The sequence below is a fragment of the Bos indicus genome, chromosome 11, assembly GCF_029378745.1.
Source record: "Bos indicus isolate NIAB-ARS_2022 breed Sahiwal x Tharparkar chromosome 11, NIAB-ARS_B.indTharparkar_mat_pri_1.0, whole genome shotgun sequence".
NCBI classification, from domain to species: domain Eukaryota; kingdom Metazoa; phylum Chordata; class Mammalia; order Artiodactyla; family Bovidae; genus Bos; species Bos indicus.
The window spans coordinates 38,765,981-38,791,703 of NC_091770.1; the positions used below are offsets into that span (position 1 = coordinate 38,765,981).

Sequence of the window (25,723 nt, forward strand, 5' to 3'; positions counted from 1 at the left end):
GTCATAATCCATGGCTTCCTCTCCCTGTTGGCTAATGAGGGTGGGGGCAGGACCTGACCTGATTGCATAGGAAAGAACATGGCCTCAGTTGGCTTGTGAGATGGCAAGGACAGCCTTCAGGGACATATAGATAGAAAGGACAGTGACGAGGGAATGGATAAGATATTCCCAATTCATTATAAATGATAATCTCTGTAAAAATCAATAGCAAGAGTTAATTTCTCTGCAGTTAGCACGGTTTGTGTAAAACCCATACCTGTAACTGTTGCTGTGCTCAGCTTCTCCCACCCATCCCTAAAATGCACAACACAGAAGCGCTCCTGTGGATGCTAGAAAATTAATGTCCCAGATCACTGTTGTTTCTTCCTACCAAGAATCCACACATGCTGCGCCTTCCATGGCTCCTTCTCAGGGGATTAGATTCATAGGGTCAAGTTAAAGGGAACAGTTATTAATCTAGTAGGTATGAAAAAATCTGCAGATTTGTTGATGGATAGAAATTAAAATCTCTCAGACCCTAAAAACAGGAAAATTCCCATTAGATTGTTTTTGCTAGGAGGGTAGATCACTGATGTTCTTTTTCTTTCCTGATCCATTAATATTTTTCCTAAGGAGCCCTGGAAAAAGTGACATTTTTACTTTTTCCCATTTCCTGTATGGGCGACTGTGACTTTTGCAGGTCAAATTAATAATGCCCAGGTTCTGACTTCTCAGCAATTCAGTTGAAAAGTCACTAAACTACAAATTTATAATTTGCAATCTGTTTTTTTTTTTCATTTTTTAAAAGTTCATAAAATAAGAGAATTCTTGAAGAAAATGTTGCATATGGTTAAATCTCTTTGGGAAATGTTCCGCCATAGGTAAGGGACACCATTTCTCCAATGTGATGTATCTGCATTTTCTGAGACATATGGAATATGGCATTTGTCATGCTGAGTGAGCATTTTAACTCAAATGTGGAGTAACTCACAAATTCCCTACTCTTGAGTATCTTTAAGTTTCAAAAATCATTCTTAAAATGTTCTTAATGGGCATTCCTTAGGGGGCATTGCTCTCTTCAGTAAATCAGAGCTGACATCTGGAAATGCATAGAGATGGCTCTTGGTTAGCTTTTTTTTTGCTGGTCAAGCAGCAAGTGTATTCCAATTAACAGGTTGATAGCATCTTATGACAGGCTAGGGAAAAAAAGGCTAATTCTCATTTGGCAGTGAAATTGAATATTGAATGACATCTCTTCAGTTATAAACGACTTTTGTTTTAATAACAAAGTTGTTGATTTTCTACTAAGGGTTCTTTTAGGTTGTCATCTGGGGCTGATGGGAGTAACAGTTCACCCAACTCTCCAGCTAGCTTCAGTGGACATACCACACCTTCTCAGCAGCCTGAACCCGTGGTACACTCTCTTAAGGTAACCAACTGTGTACAACCATTTCTTCAGTACTTCAGTTGTGTTGTGGCTTGTTCACTATAGTCTGGTAATCCTCACGGTCTCGTTTTAACCATAGATACTTTATTTTTTGACCCCTATGGTATACTTTTTTTTTAATATTAAGTTTTGAAGAATGATTTTAATTTTATAAACTAATAGTGGGTTTGAGTACTTATGGTTGAATTGAATCTCTAATTTTATCATTTTGTTTTGAGTAATGTGATTCATATCTATCTGCATTGAAGTTGAAGTCTGATGTGCATGTATGTGTAAAATATTGTTACAGGTATTTTCTGTGCAATGTTTGTAGCATGGACGTCTTCAAATACAGGAACTTAATAGGTAGCCAAAATAACGAAGGATACCATATTTTTCTTTTTGCAACTGAAGTACGTTGTGCAACTTACTAAAAAAAAGTTTTCAAATAAACAAAAGCCTACTCTGTTCACCACTAAATAGAAATTAAGTCTTCAAAGTCTAGTTAATGCCTCTTTATAGACTATAGAAAATAGACATCTGGTCTTATTCATAAAGATATATTATTTTTGGCTTATAATTAAGATTCTGAAATAAAGAAAGATGTGGCTTAAATTTATAGTTTATTTTTTTTACCAGTAATGAGCTTTCCAATAAGTAAAATTAATAATATGCAATATGAATATTTACCTAAGAAGAAACTGCAGGCAATAAAAATCATATTAAAACCTGAGACAATTCCTTGAAATTTCATCAGCTCCAAAGTATAAAACACTGTCCTCCAAATTATCTCTAATTCCTAACATGTTGTACAGAGTCGGACATGACTGAAGCGACTTAGCATGCATGCATGCGTTGGAGAAGGAAATGGCAACCCACTCCGGTATTCTTGCCTGCAGAATCCCAGGGACAGAGGAGCCTGGTGGCCTGCTGTTTATGGGGTTGCACAGAATCGGACACTACTGAAACGACTTAGCAACAACAGCAGCAGCCTTGACTAAACCTTTCTGAGCCATAACGTAGGTAGAGTGCTTCGGTCCTGCTTTTGCCACATGGATTTCACAACTTTTCTAAAGTTGTTTTGGTTTCAGAATGATTTATCCACAGGCTGATGAGGCACTCTTATGCAGGGGGCCACACTGTCCTTGGCATGCAGAAAAGCAAAGAAGTAGATGAGAACTTCAAAATATTTACTTGACTTGAGGATGATTGTTTTAGCAGTTGATTTAGCTCCCTCATTACATTTTGCTGTAACTTAGATGAAATGAGTGTGCTTCTCCCAAGCACTTACAGATTGCTGATAAGGGGAGGTGGTAGCACTATGCTGGGGGCCAGTGGCAATGAACTTGGTGTTTCCTGTTTCGATTGGGAAACGTCACAAAATGAACAACTGAGGGGAATTTGTGGGAAGGCACACCAGAATGAGGGGCCCTCCCTGCCCTTTGTCTGACAGCTGCTGGTTTATCAACTGGCTTGCTCTTAGCAACAGCATTTGGATACTGTTTAGTATGAACAGCATGCTAAACAAGCTGTTACTTGAGCATAAATCAGGCACTAGCAATCTGAAAGCACTTTAGAAATGGAAAAATGAAGGAGTGGCTTCAAGCCTGTAGTATTGGTATCTACACATGCTCCAGAAATGACACACTGCCCTGCTTTCCAAACTGAAGCCTGTTTCAGCCCATTGCCTTATTCAATGACAAGTGCAGTTGGAATCAGATCAGTGTAGTGGGTCACACTGCCATCTTTTCCTGGTTTCTCAGCGCAGCTGTGGTAGTATGGCCTAAAAGGAAGGGGAGGGCAAGGAAGAGCTCTTCAGTTTTCTCCAAATTCATACAAAATTTTGTCTTGAGAGGAAGATATTGTGTTATAATCAGAACACATTAAGTGTCCTCACTTGGCTGATGGGTAATGCTGAGCAACTAAAGCACCTTGATTGAGTAACTGGAGGCTCTTTGAATATAGAATGCATTTGCTTCCATGAGTTGAGACAGACATATGTGCAAGCATAGCCTCTGGGAAACGCATCTTTGGAATACCTCAACATAAAAAAAAATGTAGCCTCTTGACATGTTTTGTTTTTAAAAGGCTACCAATCTAGAGCTGATTTATATCATTTTTTTCTGTTCTGAAAGTAGTAGTTGAAACAGTGGCTCAGTTTCTCATCTTCTTGTAAAGTTTTAAAAATTTCTAAACTTTAACTCCATGGTCATAGTTTGGGGGAAAGAGTTGTAAATCAACGAGAGGAATTAGTCCACTTGAAATACGCCACATTTTTCTTGCTTTAAAATTCATAACTATTAATTGGAGCTTCACTTCATTTAGCAGAAATTAACTGATTTGAAGTACACGTCTCTCAGGTGCATAATAAATCGAATTTGTGGGCAAGTGAGCTTGTTCCAAGGAGTGCCTTAAGTTTTCTATGAATATTCATTGGGCATCATCAATAATTTCCTCTAAGTATAAAAAGAATGTGAACTGACTCTGTAGGGTTCTGCTTCAGGCCTTTAAGTGTGAATTCTCAGGTGACAGCTTTAGGTGTGGCCATCAGCGTTGACCGTGGCAGTAGAACCAAGGGGTTTAGCAGTGTTACAGTTCAGTCTGGATTATACAGGAGCTTTTAGGAAAAACATTTTTTTAATACTACATCAGTGATTTGATTTAGAAGCTGATGTAGAGAAAAATAACAAACAGCACTCAAGGCCCAAGTTTTGTCTTGTTTTGTACTAAATAGAGTATTGACATGAAACTTTTAAAGACATTTTGAACAGAATCTTATTCTCAATTCATTTAGGAATAATTTAGAGAGGTAGAATCTAAAATTGTTTAAAAACACCTCATTCTCAGATGAAAAATGAAAAATGCTTAGTGTTGCTCACATATTTTCACAACTGGGGAGCCATTGCTTCTCTTTGCTTTTGTCAAAGAGCTGTCTCCACAGTCCTGTCCTAGACACCAGGAACACACCCAGGCAAGGACTCTGAGGGCAGTAACGTTCATGTTAAAAGTTCTTATGGGTTCTGACGAGTTTCACCTGTCACTATTATCCTTTTTAGTCATTTTTTCTGTAGGCCGTGTCTACATATCATTTGGACTGTTGAGTAATATAATTAATTACATGCCAGTCTTTACAATGGAGCAAGATTTATTGACTATCTCCAAATGGTTGACAGTCAGCTTTATCTTAATGACCAAATTAACTAAATGCATCTAATTGTTTTGGACATGAATGAATTCAATTGACTATTAGTGATGCAGTAGATTGCTCTTAATGGCCATTTGAAAATCAAGTAGAATTGACTCCAGATAGCTTTCAGAACAATCAACTCTTTTAAAAGATTTTGCCATATACTAACCTACTCTGATATGCAGACATGGAAAAAAACTAAGGTTTTTTTTTTTCTTTTTACAAAGTGGAGCTCCTTGATGATTTTTATTCATAACTAACAAACTTTTTTTTTCCATGTGAAATTTGCTTTTCTTTTTCAACAAATCCAGGTCTTGGATGTTCAGGAAACTATAGATCGTCAACAGGGTAAAGAGTATGAACATGACCTTAGTGAGACAGAAAAAGCTATAGTCAGAGAAATGTGCAATGTAAGTTTAATGTGCTTTATTGTGTATTCTGTGTTGAAAGCCTCATCATAGCTTAGATTTTGCTTCATGAATACCTACTTTTAAAATGCTGGCCAAATGCCTTTATTTTTTTATGTAAAAGTAAAACCAAACCTTGAGTTTCTTTAGTAAATGTTATTGTGGTATTTTTTAACACAATAATCATGTAAAATATGCAGGTGAGCAAGAATCGGCCAATTCTGTGTTCCAGAATGAACTGTGAAAGTTTCTGAACAATAAATTTCCTAAAATGTTACTAGTTTTGATAAAATAGATCAGTTTCCATTTCATAGTTTTCCTTAAAGAGCAGTGTTTAAAAACCTATGATAAACAAAGAAAACACAACCTTCTGCAGATTATTTGTAGCAATACTTGGGGAAAAAAAATCACCATCTTAATATTGGGTTGGCCATAAAGTTTGTTCTGTTTTTTCCATAGAAATTGGAGCGAACTTCTTAGCCAACCCAATAGGTAATATTTGCTAAGTTCTTCATTCATATGAGGTGTGCTTCATGTCATGCCCAGCAGTATCTCAAAATAGTAAGAGATAGATATGAACTTAAGAGATAAACACACAGAAATCTACCTATGAAATCACAGAAATACAGTGGGGAAAAAAAAAGAAGACATGCTATTTTCACAATGCTTAGCCTATGTAATTGTTATTGAGGTTTGGATTTGATTAATCTTAATTTTAATTTTTGAGTAATATGCTTTGGATATATCATTTAATCAAGAATATAATTTGTGGAATTTATTTAAAAACTAAGTAGAATATGATGGGGAAGACATTTGTTAAAAGCAAAAATTCATGGTCAGTTATTTTAAGCTTTGATTTGAATTGGTGTTCATTGTACTTTTATCCTTTGTTCATTAGGATATCAAAATTGCTTAGAAATACCCTTCAGCTTTAGGCTATTAGGACCAGGTATCTCCTTTACCTACCTCCCTGAGGCATTCCTAGAATCCAGGAAATGTTAAATAAGTCCCATGGGCATTTAGCGCTCTTGCCCCAGCACGTATAGTCTCTTGCTTGCCTGTAGTGGTGTCTTTCTTACATATCTGTTGTCTGTTTTCAAATGGTCATTGGTTCTAGATGTCATGATTTCCTAAATGTATCACTATTTGTCTTCTGTAGCTTTTTGTCTGTCCTTAAGCTTTTCAATTTGAACACCTGCCTCAGATAAATTTTAAAGTTCAAACATTAGGAATTGTAAAACTGGAAGGGACCATAGAAGGTCATATCTTCAGTGGTTCTCAGAGTCATATTGAGGCTCCTTCATAATTCAGAAGTCTGGGTTTCGCACCAGATCTTGGGCAATCGGGGTAGGAACTCTCATTTTATACTTGAAGAAACTAAGATTCTGAAATTAAGTTACTTGCCGCAAATTGTCCTCTAGTGAATAGGGAAGTCAGGCATATACCCAGATTTTCTCTGAGGACCAGCTCTTTCCACTTTCCCAATTGTAGTGAATCTAGGCACTTCCATTTTCTTTCTCAAGAATGAAAATCAATGTATCTTACAGAGGAAACCATCTCTATTGTGCTCAATGCCAGAATTTGTCTAAATAAACACAGGACTGTTTCTTGTCTCTTTTTTTGATGAAATATTTTTAGATATTAGAAAATTTATTTCATAGAGAAGGGACCCACTAATGAATTGGATCTTGATTAGTTTTGCATTGATCTTGATTTGCCTGTATTTCCAAAAATCCTTCAAAAGGACACACACAGTGGTAATTATTGTTGCCTTCAGAAAGCCAAGAGCTTTTTACCTTTGAAAGTTCTCTAGGGCATCTTTTCTGTTTTTGCCTTTGGTCACCGAAATTTGAGAAACAAAAAAAGTAAATTAGTTCAAATCTGATTGTTAGCACTGTTATATTTGGAAACTATTTAAAAGCCACAAGAAAAAAAAAGTGTTGATTTAAAATATTTATGTCACCATTGTAAGTTATATCCACATCAAGAACACATAGCAAATATTGGAGAATAAACAAAAATACAGTTTGTGGGACAGTTTCAAAATTTCTAAGCAATAATGTATATAAGATTATGAAACCTATTAGAGGAATTATGGGCTTTTACAATAATGTTACAGAAATGTAAAGCTTTCTCATAATGTGAAATCAGTTAAAAGACTCAGGTTTATATCCGTCTCTGGTATTCTTTCTGGAAATAGGTTAACATCTATACAGTCTTCCATTTTATAGATGTTAACAACCTTTCTTCACAGCACCATCATTTTGATTAGTAAGCATGTAGTGCTTCTAGTCTCTTCCAAGCTCTACCACAAAAATATACTGTTCTCCAAGAAACAGTATATTATCTATCTTTTTATAGTAATAGTTTTATCTTAGGTTTTTCTGTTTGGCCCTTGTCAGTTCCCTGAGAGCAGCTGAGATACTTGACTGGCCCTGCATCTCAGTAACCATTTCAGATACCCAACTGGTCAGCTCTCTTACTTATTTAACAAGTCACTACTCTGTGTCTGTCTTAGTGTCTTTGGCTTATTTCAAAGTTCTGTCTTCTCTGAGTTTCCTTTCACCATGTAATTTCAGGGTTAAGGCCCATTACATTCTACATTTGAATACTTGGAGAGGGAGTTGTATACAACACTTTGGAGTTGTAATCATCTAATTCCTTTTGTTCCTGATCATTTGAATCTATCCTTTGCTTCTAAACAAGACATCGAAGCATTCTGGGTAGATGTAATACCATTTAAGGGCTAGAAAGGGAAAGTCCATAGTGCCCGTTGGCTTCCTGATTCAGAATGTGTCCCTCTTCAGTCAGTGTATTGAGAAAGGACACTTCCCTAACAGCCTGAACCACTCACTGCTATGTATGCTCAGATGTGTCCGACTTTTTGCAACTCCATGGACTGTAGCTAGCCAGGCTTCTCTGTCCATGGGATTTCCCAGGCACAAATATTGCAATAGGTAGCCATTTCCTTCTTCAGGGGATCTTCCTGACCCAGGGATCAAATCCAGGTCTCCTGAATTACAGGTGGATTTTTTACCATCTAAGCTACTAGGAAATTCCCTCCCAAATATTTAAAGACCATAACTACAGCTCCCTTCAAATATGACAGGACATCTCTACCACATAGTAGTGTCTGCTAACACACAGAGGTGAATTGTTCCATAGGTTTCAAAATGAAGGTAGACAGACCCCTACATGCTTATGTGTTACTATGATTAGAAACCTGCTTCACTGGAATATCTGCTCTTTTAAAAGAGAAAACAAAGAAGTATTGATGAACCAGCTGGTTTATGTTCATTAGAGCAATGTAAATTTCTGTGGAAGTAGTCAATCTGATCATAATCCTAACAGTGAAACACTAAGAGTTATGACTGTTACTATGTGGTTTCTTAATGTAGTATATTGGTATATCATGGTTGGATTCAGTGGTTTTACTTGTTGTTAATCTCACCCTTTGCTATTGTCCCTTTAAAATAGCCTGATTTTTAACATATTTTTTTTAGTGACTTTTGAATTTATTCTTATCTTTCCCCTGCATCTGAATGCTTTCTGTTGTCGTAATCTGAGATATACTATTGGGTAGCTAAAATTTATGATAACTAAAGCCCCCATTCGGAGAAGGCAATGGCACCCCACTCTAGTACTCTTGCCTGGAAAGTCCCATGGATGGAGGACCCTGGTGGGCTGCAGTCCGTGGGGTTGCTAAGAGTCGGACACGACTGAGCGACTTCACTTTCACTTTTCACTTTCATGCATTGGAGAAGGAAATGGCAACCCACTCCAGTGTTCTTGCCTGGAGAATCCCAGGGATGGGGGAGCCTGGTGGGCTGCCGTCTATGGGGTCGCACAGAGTCAGACTGAAGCGACTTAGCAGCAGCAGCAGCAGCAGCAGCAGCAGCAGCAGCAGCAGCAGCAGCAGCAGCAGCAAGGCCCCCATTCCACAGGGAAACAAGGGAAGTCAACGAGTGACCCTAAGGCTACTAGCTCAGGACTTTAAACCACTACAGACAGTGAAGCAGCTTTTATTCTTAGTTATTTAACATTTTGGTATTCCTCATTTTAGATGTATAATATAGGAACAAGGATGATTTTGCTCATGTATTCTTAACTACACATTAGAATCATGTTGACAGATTTAAAAAAAATAGACAACCCTACCTGTTTAAGAGTAATTCCTAGTGGACAGCCAGAGTTGAGGACCACTCTCATAACCAATGTAAGGTGGCCTATCATTTTGTAATTTTGACCCTGATTGCTAAAGAAGCATGGCACTCCTGTCTCTTGAGCAGTTCTCATGATTTAGAAACTTGCATCACATTTCATTTTATTTTTGAGCTCATTCGTGTGAATATTTTGTCTCTTGTCTTATATTCCTCTTTGTCCTTCGCATAGATTTCCCCCCTTAAAAAAAAACACAAAAACATACACACCTCTTTGTGGAACAGGACAATTAAGATGCTTACTCTTTTTCTTCTTTTTCTTAAGGTTGTATGGAGGAAACTTGGAGATGCTGCAGGTTCGTGTCCTGGAATTAGGCAACATTTGTCTGGAAACCAGTACAAGGGACCCATGTGAGATGTACTCTCTTTCAAACATGACATCACCACTGCCAGAGAGATAAGAGAGGAAAGAGTGGATTTCCACAGACCTGGAGCAATTGTACATTGCACATATTTTCCCTTGATAAAATTTAGTATGGCTAAAGTTGTATTTTTTGTCTCTCACTTTGATGTTCACTACAGTCCATCTCAAACAAGGTAGCTTTGAAAATCACCATTTTGGTTCCAATATTTTCATTAGAACTAAAATGTTTTTGACTCTTCAGATCTAAGATTGTAATGGGGAAACCTGCATGATTGGAAGAGTCCAGTAGAGCCTCAGCGGTTTTGATAGAATCGAATCATTGTATATCATGGTGGGAGTGTTCTACCATGTTGTTGAAGATAGCAAGTGGTTTCCAGCTTCCCAAGTTGGAGAGTTGGTCACCTATTATATTTTAGTCAATAAAATACTAGTTCCTGATGCATAATTAATTTGGATGCAAGATAAGGTTAGGTTTCTTGGATTTTGTTTTGACTTTTGAGGTACTAAAAATACCACATCAGTTTTCCTTACCAGCTAGAAGGGTAGCAGGACTTTGTCGAGTGCATTGTCAGAGTGCCATTTACTTAAATTGATCAAAGTAAATACATCTTTTCTTTTCATCTTAATGTATTATTCATGAAGACACATCTTGGGGACATATCAACCTCCATCTTCAGTGTATTCATTAATGTTAATATTAACAATTTCAATTAAAGAACAAGCAAACAATTTTTCTAAGTGTTTCCAGCTGTGAGATGTCAATTTCTACAATTTAGTTTCTAGACATGCTGTTATATTTAATAAACTTTCTGTAAACTTTAAAATATTGCACTGCATTTATGGAAAAAGCTTTCTTAGCCTACAGCAGCTATCTTAACGTTTTATGAAACTGACGCATGTCCTTCATTATTGAAGCTAAAAGCTCTTGTTCAGATTGCTTGAGATTTGAAAAGGAGGTGTGCTAGCTTTAGTTTTTCCTTATTTTTGGTATATATATATATATAAAGTAATAGACTGTGTGTATTGGAAATGCTATGATAGGTATTTTGTGTTTATTCAAATGCAATGATAGTTTCTTGTATGAATGTGCAAGAGGCCTGTGACCGAATGCTAACTTTATATTGTAATATAAAATTATAAAAGTAGGAATGCAACGATTCCCAGTTTTCTTCTAAATTACTCAGATTTGATTCATAGCAGATATTCTGTTGCTCTTGTTTTTAAGTGGGCTCATTATACATGTATTAATTGTCATTGGTGAAGGAATTGTTATACTTTTTTGAATGTTATTGTGATGAAAAGGCAATCCTATTCTCAGAAAATATTTATGAATTAATTTGCTATAGAATTATCTTTCTAATTATTGTAATTGGGTTACCATTTAAGCTTTTCTTTTAAAACGTTATATATTTTGAGAATATTATTAGTCTATAAGGGAAAATTGCTTGCTATATTTACACCTTTTCTGGAAAAGCTTTCATCCTTAAATTGTTGTATTCCTACACTCTGAAGACATTTAAAAAAAGTTTTGTGCCTGCAGTAGAACCTGCAGAAGCTAATACAAGGCACACTGGTCTTTTGACAAAATACTTGTGTAAATTTTGATACTGTATTAAAACTATTTTTTTAAAGTTCTAAAGTTAAAATTGAGTATCAAGTATATGTGTTCATCTTAGCAATGGTAATAAATTATTTAATCCCAGTGTTTTTTTCCTTCAGAATGTTTTCCCTAAATTGAGATTTTTCATAGTTGCTAAGTATCATATTGCTCATGTATGATGACAATAATGATAGAAATATAAAACAAAGGCATGTTTAAATATGCTCTTAAAGAGGGATTTCATATTTAGAGATTCCTTAATTCACTATTTTTTTTAGTATAATGTAGTTAAAAAGTTTAGAATGATACTTAAGAATATTTAAAAATTAGGTATCTTTTACTTTTAATTCATATAGATTAATATTAAACCTCCATTATTTATTATTAAAATACTAGTAGACAGAAGGATATAAACTAGAAGGGAAGTATTAAAGAAATGGAAAACTTTGGTGTCTCTAAGAGACTTCTGCATTTTTGAGGAAAGAATGACTTAAGGCGCAAGTCAGAGGACAGACATACTTCTTGGAAATCACTGTGGAACAAGGCTTCTTCCGCTTAGCATTAGTCCCTACTTTAAATGGCATAGTAGATGGACAGCTCAGGGTCTGAATCTTGCTACTGCCCAACATTTTTATCAGTAAAACTGAGTGATACCCTTCTTTTATGTGACCAGATTATTTATCTCATTTTCCCTGGAAAAAAAGGTTAATTTCCATATCTTGGTAGGTTACCTTTACCAGCCTTGAAGCTGTCAGTCTATCAGAATCTAAGCTTTTTATATTCATGCTTTATAAGTTTCTAGCACATGCTAAATGCACTAAAGAATATTTAGATCATATGTGGCACCCAGCAACATACTGACAATCTTATTCTTTAATTCAATGAACTTTTAAAGAATGTCTACCACTGTCACATGAATAAACATATTTCGGTTCCTTACTCACGATGTGACTGTTCAGGAAATACATGGAACCATAGTATCTTGGGTACCAGTAAGATCTTCCTTTATCCTTGAGACCTAAATAAGTTTCCCTCAAATACCCATTTTCGTGATCTTGAGGAAGTGCTACTTTTCCTCGTGACTTCTCATTTCCAGAGTTTTCACTCTATGGCAAGCTTTCTGTTGCCTCATCCTCTTTCACCTCAAAGACAAACTGATTCTGTTAGAAATCCTGTCACCCATTCTCGGAAAGGATCTGCCTACTTCAAGCTGGCTTATCAAGGTAAATTCCCAACAAGCTCGAGATACTTCTATGAGGAATTCATATATTTACTTCTGAAAGAAAAATTTTTCCATCTCATTATACAATTAAAGGACAATATATCAGACTGAACCATATGAGATTACCAATATTTGACCATCTCTGGATTATAAAAACAGCAATTTCATATGGTACAACTTTGTAAGATTAGTAGATTTTTGGTGGGATTAAATGCAGTACAGGCTAGTGTCAGCACGTTCAGCTGGAGCAGCATGCTTTACTAAGTGCAGCATTGAATAAAAGGCATTTGGCTTAGTGAGGCTGACTTTGGGGCAGCGAGTTCGGCATGTGACTATTATCAGCTTTGTGCGTTTGAACAACTTAACCTCATGGAGCCTCAATGTCCTGACATGCCTCATGGAGACAACATCTGAGTTACTCTAAGCTTCTTAGTAGTCTTCCTAGTTCCAAAGTTCAATGATCTTGACAGTTCACAAGAAACAATGGTGAGTCCTTTAAGATACTAGAGCCTAGACCTGTGAGCCATTTATACCATTAGGCTGGGGGAAGGGACAGTCTACCGCACAGAGATTCTAGCCGCACGTATGTACTTCCAGGCTCTGTCCTTTACATCGCATTCCGCCTGCCACAGGCCCTGTCATGACCAATCACAGGCTGTGATTTTGGAAATGCAGAAAAGGGGCATTTGTCAGATTCTCACAAAGGAAGAGTATGTTTGAAAAACAATTTACATAACCATTTCTTCTTTATTTTTCGTGCCACCACAGAAATGTTTGTGAATACTTTCACTTCAAAATGGCAGAATGAGTACATACTACTGCTTCTCCCTCTTGCCTTGATCCCTAAAAATGATGGAAAAGATACTTAATAAACTCATAATTCCAGTAGAACATGAAAAAAATAGTGTACTCTGTAGATCCTCAATTATGATGAATTCTTGAAAGAAGGGAAACAAAACATTATCTCATTGAAGAATGGATCCAAAATTCAAAATACATGATGGAGGGTATTGTTTAAGAAGGAGTCATGGCTCCAAGGATGTTAAACAAGGAAGAATTTGATACACCCATGGCATGGGATCCTGGGATAATTGGCAGTAGTCAGGCTTTTTGACTCCTGCATATAACCTCTCCCTCCCTAGCTCAGGCGGAGAACAAAAGAGATAGTTACTCCCAGGCCAGAATAGAGGAGAAACATGATTGAATCAGACACAGTGCAAAGTTTTTGGATTGGCAACACCCAGTAGAAAAGGGACCCTCTGTGTTCAGATCCTTAGCTAATGATACATCTTGCCTAAAAGATTGTCCCACCACTCCTTTGCACTTAGAGGCTAAAGTATCTCCCACACCCAGCATCCTTACCTCTTCTTCCAGCAAGTGGTAGAATAAACATAGCAGGCTAATATGGAAATTTCAATACTAAGATGCATATACCACCAAACACCACCCAACATTTCTCTCACTTTCTTCCATTTCCTTCTTCCTTGTCTTTCCTAGTTGTTTAGTTGCCCTATTTTATGAGTTTAAATGTTAAAGGTACCACAAAACCATTTGGAAGCAAGGAGCAATCATAAGTGAAGTGTAGTCTCATTTCACTGAAATTTCAGAATGTCTCTGTAAAACACAAGAGCCTCTCATTTTGTGGAAATGTTTCTCAGTTTTGATGCCCAAGTTATAATTCCATTTGGTCCTATTACCAAGAAGGCTTTCATTTTCTATTCTAGGACCGTTAGTTTTCTAGATCCTATTCTAAAGTGACAGCACACAATATACACCACTGTAATTGCCATGGCAACCGAATTCATATGCTAATCAGGAATGCAGGTTTAAAGAAGCACAAAGGGTCTGAAATTGGCCTTTGATTGTATGGGCCATTTTTGTGTATGGGCCAACCTGCATGGGCTTAATAACAGCATTATACAAAATCTGTTTTCCGTTTTCAAAAATCTGGGTTAGGTAAGAATGAGTTCTTGACAGTCCAGATAACAGTCCCTAGGGAGGGCTTTGTTCTGTCTTTTTTAACCATCATCATTCACCAGGTTCAGTCTAGCCCTACCTCTCAACAGTGACCATGCTGACTGGCTACCCAAGAGTCATTTTTCTCTTTTTCCTAAGACAGTTCTCCTTTGCTTTAGAAAGACACTGCCCAAGAGAATGAGGAGAAGCTGTTTCCAATTCTATCGCTGAACCTTGGTCATTCTAAAGCCTAGACTCAGAGTCCATCTTGGTACTCTCATCCTAGTTGCCAGTAATTGGTTTAGGAAGCCCAGCATTAGCCCATTAGTACACAGCATTCCTATGGCCCAACTGTGGCACCATGATCCAACAGGGTTCGTCTAAGTTTTGCTGGGGAAGAAGTTTTTTTTTAGATGTATAAGGAAGAGTTGTCTGTTGCATGAAACCATACTGACTGTCATTGAGAACTCATCCTGAGGAGAAAGCATGCATACAGGAGAGGGTAGGGCCAAGAGAACTATGAAGAAGGGAGCTGAAACATGGATTATACCTTGTTTGGAGTCTACCCTAATTCTGGACTCTTAGAGATTAGAAGTTTCCATACTGTTTTTGATTTGGGATTCTGTTACTAATATTGTACACTTTAAATGTTATAAATTGAATACCTGGTCTCCTGATGTGGAAAATTGCAAGATAAATAGTCTACAATGATGGCTTAGTTGTATTGGGAAGAACAAAGAGTGTGTTCAAACAACTGATTCCTCTCACTGCTGTCACAAAAAAGAGATTCTATGTTATCTTTATGTAGTAGAATAAAACTTAGCAGAAAGGAGGTCAACATGGTGGAATAAGATGATGTGGAACTTATCTCTTCCCACAAACACATAAAAATATATCTACATGTGGAGTAATTTCTTACGAAAAACTAACTGGAAATGGGCAGAAGGTCTCCTATAAAAGCAATGCTGTGAGAAAGATGCAGACATATTTGGGTAGGATGGGAAGAAAGGCACTGAGCCAGGATCTGTCCACCTGGGAGGGGACCTGGAGGAAAAGGGAGACTGCGCATGTGAACACTCACCCTGGGGAGTGAATGGCTCAAGGCGCAGACTGGGTATCCCAGTCCAGGGGTCCTATGTATAGCAGCCAAGCCCATTTGACTGATTTAAAAAGCATTAGGACAGATAGACTAGAGAAGTCTGGACTCTACTCCTGAGGAGTGTACAGGTGTTGCCCCCAGGCATGGAAGAGAGAGGTCCCCAGTCCAAGCCAAGTGAATGCTCTGGCCCTGCCCACTGCATGCCATAGTCTAGCACTAGATCTAAGGTGGTTGCAACAGGGGAAGAGATGCACCATGTGCTACATCTGAGCAGAGCCCCAGATGCCTACACAGGCAGAGCACTGGGCCTCTGTGAGCACACCAACTCTACTTCAGCAGTGCCCTCCTTTGGTACAAAGGTCCCAGTGTGAGGAGAAGGGAAAGCACACAAATGAAGGGAATGGAGCTAGCTTGAGCCAAACCTTCAGGTAATCTATTCCAGCAACTGGAGAGAAGACCCCCAACCTGACAGGGCAGTGATGGCCGCTGAGCAGAGAGCAAGTCCTGCCTTACACCCCTATCAGACTCTAACTCCTCTGTCAGCAGCTGCACCTCCTACCAAAGTGATAGCTGCCGGCACTCCCTGAGGAAAGACATGACTGGCCGCCACATCAAATTGATCCCTATCATCAAAGGGATTGAACACATGCTGTTTACACAGGTACATTCCCACATAAGATCACCTCTTCAAGATCAAAATAGGTAACTGTTTCATCTAAATTCATGGAGGCAGAGAAAGTTAAGTAGAATGAAAAGACAAACTACTCTCAATTGAAAGACCAAGAGAAAACTTCTGAAAAAATAATGAAACAGACTGTAATCTACCAGACAGATAATTCAAAATATTGGTAATAATAAGGCTGACTGAATTAGGGGAGAAATTGATGTAAACAAAGTTAATTTTTCATGAAGACTCAGAAATTATAAAGAAGTAGCACACACAAAAAATAGATAATTAAATATTTGAAATAAAAAGCACACTAAGAGCAACAAATGGCTGACTAAATGTCACAGAAGAATGCATAAATAATCTGGAAGATAGACTAATGGAAAACATCCAATCAGAACAGCAGACAAATAAAAACATGTGAGTACAACATATGAAATCTCTGGGATACTATCAAAGGTGCCAACATAGGGGTTACAGGAAGAAAGAAAAAAAAAGGATTTCGAGAAACTATTTGAAGAAATTATGGATGAAAACTTTCCAAACCTGAAGAAGGAAAGAAATATTCAGACAGGAAGCACAGAGGGTCCCAATAAAGAGGAGCCCAAACAGATCGACACTGAGGCATATCATAATTAAAATGGCAAAAGTTAAAGATAAAAACACACAACAATACAAAAAAGATCTTCACGACCCAGGTAACTACGACGGTGTGATCATTCACCAGAGCCAGACATCCTGGAATGCCAGGTCAAGTGGGCCTTAGGAAGCATCACTGAAAACAAAGCTAGTGGAGGTGATGGAATTCCAGTTCAGCTATTTCAAATCCTAAAAGATGATGCTGTGAAAGTGCTGCACTCAATATGCCAACAAATCTGGAAAATGCAGCAGTGGCCACAGGACTGAAAAAGGTCAGTTTTCATTCCAATCCCAAAGAAAGGCAATGCCAAAGAATGCTCAAACTACTGCACAATTGCACTCATCTCTCACACTAGCAAAGTAATGCTCAAAATTCTTCAAGCCAGGCTTCAGCAATATGTGAACTGTGAACTTCCAGATGTTCAAGCTGGATTTCGAAAAGGCGGACCAGAGATCAAATTGCCAACAACCACTGGATCATTGAAAAAGCAAGAGAGTTCCAGAAAAACATCTGCTTCTGCTTTATTGACTATGCCAAAGCCTTTGACTGTGTGGGTCAAAATAAACTGTGGACAATTCTGAAAGAGATGGGAATACCAGACCACCTGACCTGCCTCTGGAGAAATCTGTATGCAGGTCAGGAAGCAATGGTTTGAACTGGACATGAACAACAGACTGGTTCCAAATAGGGAAAGGAGTACGTCAAGGCTATATATTGTCACCCTACTTATTTAACTTATACGCAGAGTACATCATGCAAAACGCTGGGCTTGATGAGTCACAAGCTGGAATCAAGATTGCCAGGAGAAATATCAATAACCTCAGATATTCAGATGACACCACCCTTATGGAAGAAAGTGAAAAAGAACTAGAGAGCATCTTGATGAAAGTGAAAGAGGAGAGTGAAAAAGTTGGCTTAAAGCTCAACATTCCAAAAACGAAGATCATGGCATCTGGTCCCATCACTTCATGGCAAATAGATGGGGAAACAGTGACAGACTTTATTTTCTTGGGCTCTAAAATCACTGCAGATGGTGACTGCAGCCATGAAATTAAAAGATGCTTACTCCTTGGAAGAAAAGCTATGACCAACCTAGACAGCATATTAAAAAGCAGAGATGCCCCAAATGGTCCATCTAGTTAAAGCTATGGTTTTTCCAGTCATCATGTATGGATGTGAGAATTGGACTATAAAGAAAGCTGAGCGCCAAAGAATTGATGCTTTTGAACTGTGGTGTTGGAGAAGACACCTGAGAGTCTCTTGGACTGCAAGGAGATCCAACCAGTCAATCCTAGAGAAAATCAGCCCTGATTATTCATTGGAAGGACTGATGTTGAAGCTGAAACTCCAGTCCTTTGGCCACCTAATGAGAAGAACTGACTCATTGGAAAAGACCATGATGGTGAGAAAGATTGAAGGTGGGAGGAAAAGGGGAAGACAGAGGATGAGATGGTTGGATTGCATCACCAACATGATACACATGTGTTTGAGTAAGCTCCAGGAGTTGGTGATGGACAGGGAAGCCTGAAGTGCTGCAGTCCATGGGGTCGCAAAGAGTCAGACATGACTTGAGTGACTGAACTGAACTGAAAGACAAAAAGAGAATAAAAGCAGCAAGAAGAAAAGTTATGCAAGGGAATTCCCATAAGGCTGACAGCTGATTTTTCTAAGGAAACTTTATAGGCCAGAAGGGAATGGCATGATATATTCAAAATCCTGAAAGAGCAAAAGCTGCAACCTGGGGTACTCTACCCAGGAAGATTATTAAATATTTAGAATATAAAGAGAGATAAAGAACTTCTCAGTCAGTTCAGTCACTCAGTCGTGTCCAGCTCTCTGTGACCCATGGACTTCAGCAGGAGACAAGCAAAATCTAAAGGAATTTGCCCATACTAAACCTACCCTAAAAGGAATACTGAAGTATCTTCTCTAAATAGAATAGAATCAAGAGTCTACAGAACAGGGAAAATCTCAATACAAAAGACAAATATAGAGTAAGGATTTAAGATCATTTAAATAAGCCGGTATATTGATTAAAAGACAAAGATTTGTAAAAGCAGCTATAACAATGATACAGTTAAGGGATAAGCTTAAGTTAGAAAATGTAATATTAGAAAGAAATGGGGAAGGAAAGTAAAAATTGTAGATCTTTTGGAATGTATTTGAACTTAAATGAATATCACTTTAAATCAAGTAGATATAATTATAGATCAACAATAAGAACCTTATAGTAACCACAAATCAAAAGCCTCCAACAGACATAAAAAATAAAAAGGAAACCAATCATGCTACAAAATATAATTAAACCACAAAAGAAATGAACAGAGGACTACAAAAATAACCAGAAAACAATGATTAAAATGGCAATAAGTACATACCTATCCATAATTATGATAAATATCAATAAACTAAATGATCCAATCAAAAGACATAGTAGCAGATTAGATTTAAAAAACAAAATAAAATAAGAACCTGCAATATGCACACTTCAGTGCAAAAGACATATACACACAAAATGAGAGGATGGAAAAAAGAAAGTTTCTATGGAAACTTCCAAGAGAGCAGAGATAGCAATAGTCATATCAGACAAAATAGACTTTAAAATAAGTATGATAATGAAGGACAAATAAGGCTGTTATATATTGATAGAATAATGCAATAAGAGGATATTATAATATCCATTAAGATCAGTTCAGTTCAGTAGCTCAGTCGTGTCCGACTCCTTGTGACCCCATGAATCACAGCATGCCAGGCCTCCCTGTCCATCACCAACTCTCAGAGTTCACCCAAACCCATGTCCATCGAGTTGGTGATGCCATCCAGCCATCTCATCCTCTGTTGTCCCTTCTTCTCCTGATCCCAATCCCTCCCAGCATTAGGGTCTTTTCCAAAGAGTCAACTCATTGCATGAGGTGGCCAAAGTATTGGAGTTTCAGCTTCAACATCAGTCCTTCCAAAGAACACCCAGGACTGATCTTTAGGATGGACTGGTGTATCTCCTTGCAGTCCGAGGGACTCTCAAGAGTCTTCTCCAACACCACAGTTCAAAAGCATCAGTTCTTCGGCACTCAGCTTTCTTCACTGTCCAACTCTCACATCCATACATGACCACTGGAAAAACCATAGCCTTGACTAGATGGACCTTTGCTGGCAAAGTAATGTCTCTGCTTTTTAATATGCTATCTACTGCTACTGCTACTGCTAAGTCAATTCATCTAGGTTGGTCATAATTTTCCTTCTAAGGAGTAAGCATCTTTTAATTTCATGGCTGCAGTCACCATCTGTAGTGATTTTGGAGCCACAAAAAATGAAGTCTGACACTGTTTCCACTGTTTCCCCATCTATTTCCCATGAAGTGATGGGACCAGATGCCATGATCTTAGGTGTCCCTATATTTGGTGCATGTAAGTATATAAATACTAACAGACTTCAAGGGAGAAACTGACAGAAGTGCAATAATAGTGGGAAATTTTAACTGAGGCACTGACATCAACAGACAGCTCATCCAAATGGAAAAATCAAGACAAGAGTGGTATTAAAGGACACAATAGATGAGTTGGATTTAATTGATATCTACAGGGTATTACATCCAAACACAGCAAAATACACATTCAAGTGCACATGGAACATTCTCCAGGAAAGGCACATACTAGGGCATAAAAGAGTGCTTAACAAATTGAATAGGATAGAAATTATATCAAGCACTATTTCTTACCTTAATAGTACAAAATTAGAACTCAGCTACAGAAGCAGAAATAAGAAAAGGACAAACACGTGGACACTAAAGAACATGCTACTAAAAAACCAATGTTTCTAGGACAAAAACAGAAATACATTTCAATGGAATAGAATAAGAAGTCCAGAGATAACCCCACACACCTATTGTCAACTAATCTATGACAAAGGAGGCAAGAATATACAATGGGGAAAAGACAGGCTCTGCAATAAGTGATGGTGGCAAAATTGGACAGCTACATGTAAAAGAATAAAATTAGGATACTTCCTAACACTGTACACAAAAATAAACTCAAAATGGATTAAAGACCTAAATATAAGGCCAGATATTATAAAACTCTTAGAGGAAAACATAAGCATAACACTCTCTGATATAGATAATAGCAACATCTTTTTTGATCCACCTCAAACAGCAATAAAAATAAAAACAAACAAATGGACCCAATTAAACTTAAAAGCCTTTGCACAGCAAAGGAAACCATAAACCAAATGACAGGTCTCAGAATGGGAGAAAATATCTGCAAACAAAGCAATTGACAAGGGATTAATCTCCAAAATATACAAACAGCTCATGTAGTTCAATATCAAAAAACAAACAACATAATCAGAAAATGGACAGAAGATCTAAATAGATAGTTTTCCAAAGAAGACATACAGATGGCCAAAATATATATGAAAAGATGTTCAACATCACTAATTATTGCTACTGCTAAGTCACTTCAGTTGTGTCTGACTCTGTGCGACCCCATAGACGGCAGCCCACCAGGCTCCCTCGTCCCTGAGATTCTCCAAGCAAGAACACTGGAGTGGGTTGCCATTTCCTTCTCCAATGCATGAAAGGGAAAAGTCAAAGTGAAGTTGCTCAGTCGTGTCCGACTCTTTGCGACCCCATGGACTGCAGCCTACCAGGCTCCTCCGTCCATGGGATTTTCCAGGCAAGAGTACTGGAGTGGGGTGCCATTGCCTTCTCCATCACTGATTATTAGAGAAATGCAAATCAAATGAGGTACACCTCACAAAAAGGTATCACATTTTTTACAGGCAACAATGAATAATCTTAAAATTCACATGGAACCACAGAAGACCTCAAATTGTCACAATGTCTTCAGAAAAAAGAAAAAAAAAAAAGCTGGAGTTATAACCCTCCCAGACAACAGACAACAAAACTATAGTAATCAAAACAGCATGGTACTGGCACAAAAACAGACGAATAGGTCAATGGACCAGAATAGACTTTAGAAATAAGCCCCCAAACATAAAGTCAATTAATCATTGACAAACTGGCCAGAATACACAATGGAGAAAAGACAGTTTCTTCAAAAAGTGGTGCTTGGAAAACTGGACAGTCATATGTAAAGCTATCAGATTAGAACATTTCCTCATGCCATATACAAAAATAAATTCAAAATGGTTTAAAGACCTAACTGTAGATCACTGTAGAACCCTCATCCTATGGAGCAAGCAGTCAAGCTGCAATCTGGGTATCCTAGTCCTAGGGGCCTGTGCAGAGGAGACAAATCCTGTTGGCTGCTGGGAAAACCACTGGCATAGACAGAAGATCTGGAGAAGCCTAAACTCTACTCATGAGGAGTGCACGTGTGCTGGCTTGCCAACCATCAGAGTGGAGAAAGTCTTGCACTATGGGCTGCCACCTCGCTGCTGTACTCCCCAATCCAAACAGGGCAAACACCCTGGCTCCACTCACTCTATACCAAAGTTGTCACAGCCCTCTTAGACTAGGTACATAGACACAGATGAGTGTCTGGTGTGTAATCTGAGTGGAGCAGTGGCGGCCATTGGCAGCATGTGCCAAAGGCAATATCATAGGAGTGCACTGCAGCTTAGATCTGCAAGACTGGCAGACAAGCTCTGGGAAAGGACTCGGAACCGAGCTATGCAGAGACACCTGGGGGACTTAGGTGTGGCCCAGGCAGGCAGTGGCAGCCATGCATTGCAGGGGCATGCAGCGGTTCATCTCCCAATGAGACCACCCTGCCCCTGCCCATTCCACATCAAAACTTAGCACTTGATCTGGGGCAGACAGGTCTTGGGAGAATACTGCCACAGAGGCAGCCCAGATACTGGGCAACATTGCAGCCACCTGAGAATGCCATACCCTCAGTCCCAGATTATTCCACCACATAACCTTGGACTAGATGTGGTATGAACACAGATGGGAAGGGATGTGATCTTGGCCCGTTTCTAAGCAGAGCTGCAGACATCTATACAGGCAGTGCATGTGGGAATCACCACATGGGAATCACTTTTGCAATTACCTCCTTTGGGACATGCACTCAAGGGCAATGAAGCCTGATCAAACATTATCCTCAGGGCTTCTACTCCAAAAACTGGGAAGCAGACCCCACTACCAACAGGGCAGTGACATACATAGAGCAGAGAGCAAGTTCTACATCACATCTTGCACAGGTTTTAGTTTCTCCAACACCAGCTGCACCCTCCTATCAGATAAAGGCCAGTACACCCTGAGGAAAGACATGACTGGTGTCTATACCAAAACCAGCCCTTGTACCAAAGACTTTGGAAATACACACTCTGTACAAGGTTGCTCCAACATAGAAACAAACCCTCAAGGCCACAGTAAAGTGAAATTAAAAGACAGAGGAATTATACCCAACTAAAGGAACAGATAAAGGAATACCTGGGGCTTCCCAGATGATACTAGTGGGAAAGAATCTGCCTGCCAATGCAGGAGACCTAAGAGATAGGGGTTCAATCCCTGGGTTGGGAAGATCCCCTGGAGTAGGAAATGGATGCCCACTCGTGTTCTTGCCTGGAAAATTCCATGGACAGAGGAGCTTGGTGGGCTATAGTCCCTGGGTCCCCAAGAGTCGGACATGACCAAGTGACTGAGCACAAAGAAACAAAAGAAATCCCCTAAAAGAATAATAAACAGAGCTTACCAGTCTACCACACTCTGTGATCAAAAGGGTGGTAATACAAATGCTAACTGAATTAAGAAAATTATCAGTAGAAATGCAGACACAGTAAAAAGGAATGGAAAGTATAAAGATAAAACAATCAAGAATAGAATATTCAACTGCTGAAATAAAAGGCAATCTAGAAGCAAAGAACAGTCAACTAAATGACACCAAAGAATGCTTAAGTGGTCTGGAAAATAGAATAATGGAAATCACCCAATCAGAATAGCAGAGAGACCAAAAAAATATAACATACAAGATCTATGGGATAATATAAAGCATGTTCAGTTCAGTCGCTCAGTCGTGTCCAACTCTTTGCAACCCCAAGGACTGCAACATGCCAGGCCTCCCTGTCCATCACCAACTCCTGGAGTTTACTCAAACTCATGTCCATTGAGTCAGTGATGCCATCCAACTGCCTAATAAGTGTTTCAGGAGGAGAAGAGAGAAAAGGGCATTAAAAATGTTATTTGAAGAAATTATGGCTGGAAACTTCCCAAATCTAAAGAAGGAAATAAATATCCAGATACAGGAAGCACAGAGTGTCCCAATCAAGATGAACCCAAACAGTCATATTAATATAATTAATGGTAAAAGTTTAAAGGTAAAAATAGGACTCTAAAAGCAGCAAAAGGAAAAGTGATATACAAGGGAATTCCCTTAAGCCTCTCCAGCTTATTTCTCTACGGAAAACTTTACAGGCCAGAAGGGAGTGGCATGAATAGTTAAAGCCCTACAAGGGAAAAAGCTACAATCTAGGATACTCTTACCTGGATTAGAATAGAAGAAGAAATAAAGGACTTCTGAAACAAGTGAACACTGAAAGAATTCAGCATACTAAACCTACCTTAAAAGGAGAACAGAAAGGTATTTAAAAAAAAAAAAAAAAAAACACACACACAAAAATCTAAAGGAAACGGAAAAAAGCCCAAAATGAAAGGCAAATATATTGTAAGAATTGAAAATCATTTAAATAATCCAGTACATAGATTAAAAACAGTCAAAATGGTAAACATGATTATAACTCCAATAGAAGTAGAAGGATATGCATTAAGATATAAAACAGAACACGAAAACCACAAAATGTGGGTGAGGAGTATATAAAAATATAGATCTTTTGGAATGCCTTTAAATTCAATGACTCAGGTTAAAGCAAATAGATATAATTATGTGTCAAATTCTTAAATTCCATGATAACCACAAATCAAAAACATAAAATAGATTTATAAAAAAAACAAAAAGAAAGGAACTCAAACATACTACAAAGAAAATGAAACCATAAAAGGAAAAAACAGAACAACAACAATAAAAACAACTAGGGCAGAAATGGCGGTAAGTACATGCCTAAGAATACTTACTTTAAATAACAACAAACAAAATAATCTGATGACAAAGTGGCAAAATCTTCCAAACAAACAAAATTCCAGGATGAGATGGCTTCACAGGTAAGTTCTATCAAACATTTAAAGAAGAGATAACATCCATCCTTCTCAAATGCTTCCAAAATATTCCAGAGGAAGGAACACTCCTAAGCTCATTCTATGAGGCCACTATTATACTGATATCAAAAACAAACAGAAATATAACCCCTAAAAAAATCTGGGGCAAATATCATTGATGAACATAAACAGAAAAATCCTCAACAAAATGCCAGCAAACAGAATCCAACAACACATTAAAAAGATAACACACCATGATCAAGTGGGTTTATTGCAGTGATGAAAGGATTCTTTATACCAAATTAATCAATATGATACACCATGTTAACCAATTAAAAATAAAAAACATATCTAATCATCATCTCATTTAGTCAGTTCAGCCACTCAGTCATGTTTGACTTTTTTTTTTAACAGTGAAAATTCTTTCTTTTTATTTTATTTTTAATTTTATTTATTTATTTTTTTAAGAAGTCATTTTTTTTAATTGGTCAATTTTTTAAAGTCAATTTTTTAATTACTGTACAATATTATATTGGTTTTGCCATACATCAACATGGTTTGCAACCCCATGGACTGCAGCATGCCAGGCTTCCCTGTCCATCACCACATACCAGAGCTTGCTCAAACTCATGTCCATTGAGTAGGTGATGTCATCCAACCATGTCATCCTCTGTCGCCCCCTCCTCCTCCTGCCTTCTATCTTTCCCAGCATCATGGTATTTTCTAGTGAGTCAATTCTTCACATCAGGTGGCCAAACGATTTGAGTTTCAGCTTTAGTACAGTCTTTCCAATGAATATGCAGGACTGATTTCCTTTAAGATTGACTGGTTGGATCTCCCTGC

The 25,723-nt window shown here is 38.0% G+C and overlaps 1 protein-coding gene across 8 annotated transcripts in view; it reads left to right on the plus strand.

Moving 5' to 3' along the window:
* CCDC85A (coiled-coil domain containing 85A) overlaps window positions 1-15,199 on the plus strand; it is a 229,910-nt gene extending 214,711 nt beyond the window's left edge. For 3 of the 8 annotated variants that reach the window (XR_002181747.2, XM_019970191.2, XM_019970190.2), the window contains one exon: window positions 9,485-15,199. Coding sequence is in view for 6 of the 8 variants with exons in the window: in XM_019970190.2 (XP_019825749.2) it covers window positions 9,485-9,574 (90 nt within the window). In the remaining 2 variants the exon portion in view is untranslated. Of the gene's footprint in view, window positions 1-1,288; window positions 1,409-4,903; window positions 5,003-9,484 lie in introns of those variants that run through there. The other 5 variants (XM_070798689.1, XM_070798691.1, XM_070798690.1 and 2 more) reach the window with 3 other exon arrangements.
* The last annotated feature ends 10,524 nt before the right edge of the window (window positions 15,200-25,723 follow it).